Genomic DNA, 11,930 nt, shown 5'->3' with positions numbered 1-11,930 from the left:
AAATTTTTTTTTTTTTTAAATTCTTTGATTAATTGTAATTTTTGTTTCTGTTCACCCAACCTTCACATGGCGATCAAGTTGAATAATAATAATAATAATAATAATAATAATAATGATAATGATAATAATAATGATAATAATAATAATAATAATAATAAATAATAATAATAATAATAATAATCAAAATGGAATTTGAATTTAAAAGAAAAAAAATGTATATATAAAAAAATAAAGTAATACATAAATAATAATGAAGTAAAATATGATGGGTATATATACTTGTCTCCGAATGATGTTTGGTCTTCTACCAATACATAAACTTTCCGTTAAACCTTAATTAAATAACTGACTCTTAGTTTAACGATATATTGATGTTCTTGCAGAATTTGATGAGGTGGGAGAGTCTGTGGATGTCTGCTGAATACTGCTATAAGGCTGATAAACTGTTGACGATAAAGCAGTCTGTGTATTAGATTGTAATGTTGACAAGTTCAAAGGGGGTATATCTTGGGGCCTATAAACTATAAAGGATGTGGGAGGTTGTTTCCGCTTTTTGCGATGAGATCGTACATGTCCGAGTAAGGAAGATTCTGAGTCCACTCTACCAAAACTACCCTGATATGAAGAGGGGAACGAACTGCTGTAGTGAGAACTATGTGTTGCTGATATAGCAGAGTAAGTCCTGTCTGTTGGAATTTCCCGCAGAGATTCAACAGATTCTGAATGAAAGCTAGTTCCTGGGCCAGAAGCTGGTATCTGTATGGGTGGAACTGACCTGAACATCATAACTGGTGTCAAAGGTAGATCATAACGACTATGACCAGAAGCAACTCTTCGATCTGAAAATAAAGAAAGGGAAACTGTTATTAAAAAACCAAAATAATACACACACATATCATAAGATGAACATTATTATTATTTGGTGGAATCATTAGAACATTGGAGAAAATCATCATCATCGTCATTTAACATCCATTTTCTATGCTGGCACGGGTTGGACAGGGGCTGGCATGCCAGAGAACTGCACCAAGCTCCACTGTCTGTTTCGGTAAAGTTTTTATGGCTGGATGTCCTTCCTAACATCAACCACTTTACAGATTGCACTCATGCTTTACAATATTTGTTTTGGCCTTTTACATTATGAGTTCAAATCACACCAGGTCAAACCCCAGAAGTTGATGGTACTGATCACCCTCCTAACAATCTCCTCAAACTTGCTGGCCTTGTGTTTAAATTAGAAACAATTATCATTGTTGTTGTAGTTATATTTTCAGAGGTAAGGCAATGCAGTATCAGAAACAAGGATAAAATGAAATATTGGGAGATATTATTTATTTAGCTTGGTGTTCTATTGTTCTAGGTTCATAACTTTGCTTTCAATAGATCATATCTCTCTCCTTACAATATTTATTTAGTCATATGCTAATGCTATGTCTATTAACCTGGATTATAGTTCTCAAAAGTTCTTCATTCAAAGTAACCCATTGTTGCAAGTATTCAGACCAGGTATCCAGTCCAAAGATAACCAAATACCTTGATACATGGGGGCCTTGCAAAAAGTCATAGGTCTCAGACAGTCCTTTCTTCTGAGAGTGAGCTATAAAAAGTGGTAATTCTTCTCGTGTTCAATGAGCTCTTAAGATTCTAGCATAAATTGAAACTGAACTTACTAGCATTAACCAGGCAGAACTGAATTAGAGAAAATGATGCAACTTCAACATCAAGAAGTTCATACCTATGAGGTACCAGCCTGAAGAGTTAGTCAAAAACTACCTCATCCTGTTGATTGCAGCTCTGATCTGCATTTTATCTCAAACACAGTAATGAAAGCTGCATGCACAGATTAAGCTTACAAGTTCAGCTCAACTTTACAACTGATTCTACATACATTAGACAGCTTCATACACAGATAGAGATTATAAGCCAACTTTGATCAAAAAGGGCATGAAAGACTATTCTAGGGATGTCACCAGTTGTTGTCACCCTACACAGACACTTAAAATATTAAAAATAGGAACCAGATCTCATCAAATCACACACATAACCATCTTAAAAATAAGGAAGGACACATTGTACAATGGTCCTAAATGTATTAAGATGACTGGAATGTGTTCTGATCAATTAGGGCTGACCTCAGGCTAAACCACAATAATATGAGAGAAGAATTTAAAAAATTTTTTTGATCAAAAGATAAGGCTCTAGTTATTTAGATCATCTAACTCTGCTAAACAACTTATAGGTCTCTAATTAAAAGTATTGATATTTTTTCAGTCAATTTATTGTGTATCAGTTGTTTTTCTCCCATATTTTCTTATAATATTTCCTGGCAACAGTTCCAAATATAAATTGTTATTATAACAAATGAACAGATGCCAGTACCATTTATTGTTCTTAGGGCTCAAATCTATTTAAATGTTCTCTAGCCTGCATTGTATTCAGCATCCACCAAACAATACATTTTCATTTGATTGCAGAAAAATGAAGTTTTTCAAGAATTTCCACCAGCTGCTTTCAAACCTAGTTTACTGGTCAATCTACCATGTCGACATTATTTAAAACTGTCTCAATGTAGGAGAGATAAGTATAACACATTAAAACATGAAGTAAGAGATTCAAATTCTAAATATATATACTATTTACTCCAAAGAGATATTCATATAACAGTTTTGGAAATTAGAGCAAAATAAACTTGGTAGTAAATTTGTATTTATAAACTAATCAGTGGAAATGGGACTGGGGAAGTGCCCCTGTCTTTTGCATACCCTCCAACATTAAAATATGGAGTGTGTGGCAAAAACCATAATAATAGGAAATCATCATCATCATTTAATGTCTGTTGTCCATCAAAACCAAAAGGAAGATTGATAAGAAATGTTGTTTACCTCTAGTCATGGCAAAAAGTTCCCGCTCTGTTACTGAATGTGAGATTTTTCGATCTTTCTTTCGTTTCCTTCTCTTTTTCACAGGGTCTTTGTCAAGCTAATAAAGACAAATGAAAGAGATTTTCAAAAATAGTTACATACAGAAAAGAAAAAAAAATCCCTTATTTGATTTTTCTAGTTTAAATTTGATTACAAATTTGATTTAAATCTGATTACAAAGTATAAGAGCAGGAGAGAGCTCCACTTGAACACTCCTGCCTTGAAGGGTTTTAATTGAACAAATCAACTCCAGGACTTTTAGTTTTTAAGTACTTATTCTATAGCTCTCTTTTGCCGAATTGCTAAGTTAATGGGGACAAAAACACATGAACACTTTGTTATCAAGCAATGGTGGGAGACAAACACAGACACAAGACACACATTTATATGACAAACTTCTTTCGGTCTCCATCTCCCAAATCCACTCACAATGCTTTGGTCAGCCTGAGGTTTTAGTAGAAGACACTTGCTCAAGATACCACGCAGTGGGACTGGAACTAGAACCCTGTGGTTGAGAAGCAAGCTTCTTACCACACAACCATGACCACACCTAAGACAACATTTATTTTCTTATATAATTTAGTCAGAAAGAAGAAGAGGTGTGTATGACTCATCAATTCTATCTCCCAAAGTGACAGGATTGATGTAGTTGATGTTTAGTTTGAACATCTGTGAGTCAATGTCTTCGTATAAAATGCAAGAGGGATGAGTATTCCAGAGAGTAGATGTTCTGGAGTAGGGGAAGAGAAAGAGTATGGGTGAGTAACAAAAGGAAGAGAGAGACAGGTATTTCAGATGAGCCTGGGGGAGAGGTAATAAGTAAGGAGCTAATTCAGACAAGCCTGGTCAGTTTGTGAAAGAGGAACAAATACTTACCCTAGCTGAAGAAACTTGTTTAGAATCTTTATCCCTACATGGTAATTTATCAACGGAAACATCATCCCCAGGGTGCCTAGGAACAGTTGAGCGGATTCTGGAAAACACAAACAATAGATAAATCGATTGATTTAAATCAATTAAGGTGATGAACTTAAAACCAGTTATTAAAATAGTTGTATATGCATTCTGTAACATCTACACAGTATGTGTATGTGTGTGTGTGTGTGTGTGTGTGTGTGTGTGCATGCGTGCATGTCTGTCTGTGTGTGTATTTCAGACAGAGTAAATATTGACAATGTAATTCAACTATATTTCTTACAGTAAAACTGTCTGCTTATCTTGAACAGTTTAGCTCAGCTAATGTTATTCAAATACCTTGCTAAACAATTATCATTTCCCCTGTATCTTACTCCATCCCTTTTTAATATCTTCCCCCACCCCCCAATTAATCACTGTTCTTTGATATTAAACGAGAAATCTCATTTATTTCCACACAACCTCAATATCATTGAATGCAGAAAGTGGATTTGAACATATTGACTTGATATTGATGATCACCAATCTCAGTATAAGCAACAATAGACATGTGGAGATGGTGGTAGTAGTTGTAATAGTAATAATAATATACTAGTAATAATTGTAGCTATAAGAATGTTTTTTCTTTTCTTTTATTCTAATAGCTTCTTTCCTTGAACTGCTGCTTTCTGGAACTCATTAACATCAGCTTGTTTGCATCTGGTCATTGATATTCAATCCTTTAAGCTTTCTGACAATCAAAATCTCATGAATTTGTAGGTCCCTTCTTTTCCTTTTTTTGTAGTCCCTTATGTTACAGTAACCTCAAACCCCCTTTGGACAAAACCATTAATGAAAATGCCATTCTTTCTTTAGCTTCTCTGTTTCCCTTTATAGCAGAAATCTTTTGTCTACAATACCTTGTTACTATTTCTTTCCAGGCTTCTGTGGTGATTTGCTGTGCTTGAGAAGACACATAAAACTAAGTAAAATCACTGTCGCCCATGCACAGAGGCTTATCCTTTACAGGTGCCAGTGCCAGATAAAATGCACTTGTGCTGGCAGCATGTAAGAAGCACCTGGAGATCTACATTTTCCACAATATATTGTTAACAAACAATAAAAAAATTTTCTATTTGCCTACTTCTAAATCTTTTAGCTTCATTATGTCACACTTAATTAATCTCTCGCTAAGCATTATCCCCAGATATTTCATATGAAATGTTGGAACATAGGAGAAAGATAAAGATAAAAAAAAAAAAGGAGAAGCAAGCATTTATTGCTGATCATTCAATATAACTAGCAAAACCAAGTCAAATGAAAAAAAAATTTAAATCTTAATATTTATAAAAATAACAAGAAATAAAATTACAAATAAAGTAATTTCTTTCATGCCTACAGTAGCTGTTAGCACAATATATCATTCACGTAAAATTTACACAAAAGATATTAGGTCCAAATTTGTCTGTATAATTTGGCCTGCTCATGCAACTTCAGCTCATTTGACAACAAGATTTACATTTATCTAGTAAATGTAGCCCTGACACAATTCCTCTGCAGCAGGAGACTGGAACCATTAACTCTTTGACAACAGGGTTTACAGTAAACTAGGTTATTCATAAGTAGTAGCCCTTACACACTGCTGCTGGCAGCTGTAGACTGTTAATCTGAAACCATTAACTCACTGATAACATGGTTTACAGATAGATTAGCTGTACAGTAAAAGGCATTTAATACCTTTACCAGTAGTGAAGGACAGTGAAATGATAAACGCAGTAACAATACAGTTAGCAACCAATACTCAGATGTTGCCATCAGCTACAAACACTGGAAAACCTATTAGTATGCTAACAATAGGGTGTGTGGTTAGAAAAGTCATATTCTATTACTACACAACATTGCCAGTTGCCAGCCTGGTTCATAACTGTAGCTACTATAAAGTGATGCCTGCAACTGCACATTTATTAAAAAAAAAAAGCACAGGACAAATTGTTGTTAGCAAATTTGTCTAACCTCATTCTGTTCTCATTTCAATTAAAATTCTGTCAACACTTTTACAAATTTATCTTCTTAAACCTAACTGAAATTTCTTTTTACTATTTCTCTTCAAGCCTTTATACGAACGTAATATCCAGTCAGAATTCTGACTATTTCTCATTTCTTGCAAAGAGCTCTTGCTATAAACAAGACTCAGACTAATCTTCAATGGATATAAAAGAGCAAAGACATCTCTACCTTCTTTAGAAATTAGTTCAACTTCATTTCATACTCTTTTCATTTCAAGCTCATCTGTTTCCCTTGCAAATAAATAGTATAACATAATCATATTCTATCCAAGAAAAGCCCTTGCAACAAATTTCAACCTTCAAATAGTTCATCAGCTGATTCAAATGTTTCAACCAACCAATCAATTTGACCATTTGTCCTATGACAAGATCAAACATACCTCTTAATCAATAGTTCACACAAGAATACAGTCCACAAAGACAGACTGGATTTGAAATGAAGAGAAATTAAATGAATCTGATAAATTTCCTTTATCAGCTCTCACTGAATCTTAAGAAATAGAATATACTTGAACTTATGCCTTTAGATTTTGCTCTATGGTCACTCTTAAGAGTCCAGCTCACATGTTAGAACCTAACTGTCATGGTGATGACCTACAAATTGAACATAATATCAGCAATTTGTGAGTCATTTCCAAATGCTTTGTTACATATTTTCTATATTAGTTAGAAGAGTTATTCCATAACAATATACTCTAGATATCTTCTAGGCTTATTAAGCAGCCATCTTTAATGTTTTGTGGAGTTTTAACATTTCAACCTATTATGCTAATGTGCCCATCAAAAGCATGATAGAACAGTAGCCATTTATTGTTAACACAGCTATTGTTTCCACAAAACATTTTCTTCAAATAACCTTTAGCTTTGTTGAACAATAAAAGTCAGTGAGAGCTAAAGCTATGACTGTTTTTACAACTAATAATCTTGATGTTGTCATGTCAAATTTTGAAGATAACAAAGGAGAGAGGGAAAGTTGTGGCATATATATTTTCCCAAAGTCATTACAAATGTAATTTAAGTTGCTTCTAATGGGAAGTGAAACTGGAATGCCTAGCTTATTCACTGATAACTTACTGATGCATAGCATGTTTGATACAGAGCCATATACATATTATATTGAATAACTATGGTACTAGATAACTGACCCTGTGGTCAAAAATTTAAATTTAAAAAGGGTCACAAACACTAAAATGAGAGTGAGCAAGACCTACCTTACCCTAACAATTCTATTGTAAGGTTCAATGACTATATCGCAGAAGTATATCAAAAGGGTAGTTTTCCAAAAAGCTCATACAAATGGAATCATTGAAAGAGCTTCTGTGGAATAACCTGATCTGCTCAATAAAGCAGCTGACACTTCTTCCTAAAACTTCCTATTATCTTGAATATGATTAGTCATGCTTTATATCCTATATTTAAGGTCAGCATGCTTCGCAATATGGTTATAGTTAGACAGATGATCAAATAAATATCAAAGTTCAACCAAAATCAACACATTAGATAGTTAATATCAAATGTCCAGGATCTTTGATTCCGTGGGTTGCTTCTAGGCATTTGATCAACTTCCTCTGTGCTGTAGGTCTTCCTACTTGGAACTGATTGGGTCTAGCCAACAATAACACAACAATTCATGCAACTGAGAAATAGATATTGATTAAACTGGTGGACACTTTCTAAAAGGCAATATAATTACTGAGCTGTTTATTGTCATGCAGTTGTGTTGTTTAATCATTCTGCGTGTGATTTAGTATTTTCCTCTACTTGTCAGTAAAATTAGTTTCTATTAATATACTAAACTAAAACTATTACAGGAGAGTTTTATCAACAATTTTGCATAAACAAAACAACCCAATAGTTTCCCTTGTATCATGAAGTAACTCAAGCAACCCAACGACATGAACAACATCAATAACTCATGCAACTTTACTCATGCAACAACAACGATAATAATAATAATAATAATAATAATAATAATAATAATAATGATAATAATAATAATGATGATAATAATAATAATGATAATGATAATAATAATAATAATAATGATAATAATAATAATAATAATAATAATGATAATAATAATAATAATAATAATAATAATAATAATAATAATAATAATAATAATAATAATAATGATAATAATAATAATAATAATGATAATAATGATAATAATAATATTTTTGTCACATGCAGTGAAAGCACATGATAAAAATAAGACTACTGAATAATAATAATAATAATAATAATAATAATAATAATAATATGTAAAATTGACAGTATTATTAGAAAATTAAATTGAAAAATTATAAAGTTCTTAAAAACATGAAGTGATTGTAGGATTTTATGAAGAATATAGGAAGAAGTGTTTATCATTATCATTATAAGTAACGGTAGAAGGAAAATACTAAACTGTAGGTACCTTTTAATAGAGAACCTTAGCTGGATAAGTGATAAAGTTGTAGGCCTGCCATATTAGCTGACTGTTCAGTCTGACTGTGCTATCATCACCAACGTTGTTGTACACACAGCCTTTAAGGACTTGTGGTTAGTGATAATTTTGTGCTATTGAGTATGTGGAAGATAAATCACCTTTGAGTAAGGTGCCAAACTATCATCATCATCATCATCATCATCATCATTTAACGTCCATTTTCCATGCTGGCATGGGTTGAACAGTTTGACTGAGGTCTGGAAAGCCAGCAGCTGCACTATGCTCCAATCTGATTTGGCAATGTTTCTACAGCTGGATGCCCTTCCTAATGCCTATCTTAATTAATATTCCTAAAAGACCAAGTACCTATTCCTAACTGCTAAATGAAAAGGTGGGCATAGAGTAAAGTGTACTGTCTATTACATTATGAAATTTGTTTCACATCTTTTTTTTCCATGCTTGTATGGGTTAGATGAATATATACTGTGGTGTTGTTTTTAACCTCAGTACATATACTCTTCCTGTTGCTAACCCTTACTCGCTTATGAAATAATGGATTCTAAACAAAAATTCTACTCATCTTCAGAAACACAGAACTACAAGCTGATTTGTTAGGAAGGAAATGTTGACAAGCATCACCAATTTTTGCTCAATGCTTTGTACGCAAGGACACAGGATGTAGACGTCCACACAGAAATGCATACAAGCAGTAAGTTTGAACTAAAGACCTTTAATCTGGCAAGCCACTAGCATATCTGATCAACCATTCTGCTTTTAATGTTTCTTTGGAAAAGAAATTATTTTCCAGTTTCTGATCAAAGCAATAACCCTTCCTTTATCTTCCTAACTTCCAAATGAAGGACAAAAGCCTGATGCATTCAATCCTTTACTCCCCATAGCAATTATATTATTGAACTCTTGTATGAAATCTCTTAGGGAATAATAATGTAATAGACAGTACTGATTTGATAGGAAGTGAGAATAATGGCTATTAATGGGTGAGATGCTGCATTATATTATGTCTAAATCAAGCTCTAAACCTAATTAAGAAATTGCTATTTAAAGTAACACTGTAAATCTAATTAAGAAATTGCTAAGTTAGTAGTGAAGGATAGAAGTTAAGTTAGTAGTAAAGAACAGAAATAATATGTTATTACAATGTATAAAAGTATTTTAGTGAATGAGTTTAACCACACCAAGGATTTCTAGCAAATATGTAAATAATAAATATCTACTGATATATATATATATATAAACAGGTGAACAATATAAAAAAAATGATAATAAAGTAACAACAAACAAACAAAAACAAAACATTCCAACTAACCCTTTCCGCCCAGAAACAGGCACAACTTTATTTAGCTGAAAAATATAACAATACCAATTTTCAGTATAAATTCTTGAAGTTTGGAAGAAAAATACATGTATAAAAAACATAAATATCTAAATATATTTAGCATTAAAAAATATGTATAAATGACATAAGCAAATATATTGAAGTGTTTGAAATACATTTATGAACAATATACACAAATCTAATTTAATGCCTGGAATAAAATGTATGTATAAACACACACAAAGAGTGCATTTTGCACCAAAAGCCAATATGAGGATTTCTTTCATGGTAACTACCACAGTATATTTGTTCTAACAGAAGGTCCAGGTTTAAGTAGGGATGAATATTACCTCTTGGTACTAATACTCCCGCTGTTGCTAATATATATTTCCTATACACAAATATATGAATACATTATTAATTTCCCTTTATATTAGGTGACTAAATAAGGTATTAGTCAAGTATTGAGTTGATTTAACGATACCCATCCCTGAAATTTGAGTGTGGCTATATGAAAGATTATTAAATTATTATTACAATGAAAGTAGCTTAGTTGGTAAGGAGAGTTGTGTGCAGTTATATGCAATATTAATATTGATCTGAATTTAATTTTACTCAAATTTAATTTTATTACTGGTTTAGATACTAAAGGGAAAAAATCCTACTAATGTCAGCTCAGTCTTTCATAAAATATGTACTAAAGTGATTAAAAGTGAGAAGTGTCATTCTAACTTAGTACGTTTAATTTATTGGATGTTAAATATTGCAGTTTGGTCATTTAATGTCTCAAATTGTACCCTGTCACAATTGCATTCATAGCAGAATTATGATAGGTATGGAAATCAGAAACTTTGATGACAAATCATGTTTCACACCTCTTAAGATTACAAGAGGAGAATCATCAAGCATCAACATGGTTAACTGTTTCAACAAAATCCATGAATGAAACAAGCAAGCCAATGCAAAATTATAACCTGGGTGATAGCTTGTAAAAGTAATGAAGTCAGAGAAAAGAATTGCTTCTAATATAGGCACAAGAATTGCTTCTAATATAGGCACAAGACCGAAAACCATTGAATAATAAAAATCATAAAATTCTCAGAAACAATTAAATTTTCGGTTGCACCCATAAGCTTAAAAATGTTACCTAGTTAAATTCAGGAAGGAAACTAAATAGATATTGATGATGTTCAGCTACCTTTACCGTCTCTTTGACAAAATGCTGGTTTTTAATACATAGTTTCACTATTGTAAGAAAACAGAAATGAGATTGTGTAATTCTTCATGTCTTTCTAGAAAGCATTAAAAATGTAAATGAAAAAAAAATGGCTGACACTTGGGTTCAACATTGTTAAACATGTAATTCAACTAGGAGCTTACTTTTACAATGACACAGTAAAAACAAAGACAAAAATCAGTAAAAATTCAAAATTTTCAGTAGAAATTCTTACAAACCTTCTTAGAAATATTGCCAAATGGAGAAGTCTTGGCTGCAGTAGATTTTTTCATTTCTAATGCAGCTTCTTCTTCTTTTTCCTGCCTTGCTTTCTGAATGACTTCAAATGTTGTCAGATTCTTATAGGCTATGAATACAAAATATCAATGAGATTAAACAAAACAGATTCAACAAAGAAAACATTCTTTCTATGGCATCGCATCATCACATCAAAACTTAATTATTCCTTTTTTTTGGAACCGTATCTCGAAGCACATATAGAGCTATAAAAAATAACAGCGTGTAAATATTGGGCTGAAAAAGCTTTATGGACAGAAAAAGCTGAATGCTGCTGAACATTTACATGCTGTTATTTAAAGCTTTATATGTGCTTCATGCTCCAGTCCCCCAAAATAATTATTTCATGCTCTCTCAAAAGTTTATAAATTCTTATGATGTTAATATCTATAAAAAAACACATTTCTCTGTAAACCTGATGTATCCACAAAATTGGCTATTGCAAGACTGGGCAAAAGTTTTGTAGCAAGATGAGCGGAATTAAAGTTTTTCAGATCTGACAGCTGAGTGTATGCCTAAAATTATAAGGGAATAGGAAGTGAATTTCATCTAAAAGTGCAGGAATCAGAATGTTAAATATTACGGTGGTAATGTCATAATTTGGGGCTAGATGTATGGAAAAACAGTTGGTCCCATTCATCAGACCAAGGGCATTATGATGTACAAAAAAACCCCTTGAAGTTGCACAAGCATGGCTACAGCTTAATGACTGAAACCAGTAAGGGATATATATATAAATATATATATATATATATATATATATATATAG

The 11,930-nt window shown here is 32.3% G+C and overlaps 1 protein-coding gene across 6 annotated transcripts in view; it reads right to left on the bottom strand.

Annotated features, from left to right (window-relative positions):
- Positions 1–18: 18 nt before the first annotated feature.
- Positions 19–11,930, bottom strand: part of LOC106874755 (palmitoyltransferase ZDHHC11) — a 77,395-nt gene continuing 65,483 nt past the window's right edge. For all 6 annotated transcript variants that reach the window (XM_014922594.2, XM_014922592.2, XM_014922597.2 and 3 more), the window contains exons 9-13: positions 11,104–11,231; positions 9,640–9,674; positions 3,798–3,894; positions 2,883–2,979; positions 19–839 (exon numbers count right to left, since the gene is read on the bottom strand). In XM_014922594.2, coding sequence (XP_014778080.1) covers positions 358–839; positions 2,883–2,979; positions 3,798–3,894; positions 9,640–9,674; positions 11,104–11,231 — 839 coding nt within the window. In that variant the 3' untranslated portion in view covers positions 19–357. The remainder of the gene's footprint in view (positions 840–2,882; positions 2,980–3,797; positions 3,895–9,639; positions 9,675–11,103; positions 11,232–11,930) is intronic.

Source organism: Octopus bimaculoides, chromosome 20 (assembly GCF_001194135.2).
Source record: "Octopus bimaculoides isolate UCB-OBI-ISO-001 chromosome 20, ASM119413v2, whole genome shotgun sequence".
In the NCBI taxonomy this organism is placed as follows: Eukaryota; Metazoa; Mollusca; class Cephalopoda; order Octopoda; family Octopodidae; genus Octopus; species Octopus bimaculoides.
Note: the sequence above shows the minus strand (reverse complement) of the source record. Positions and strands in the feature narration are given on the sequence as shown.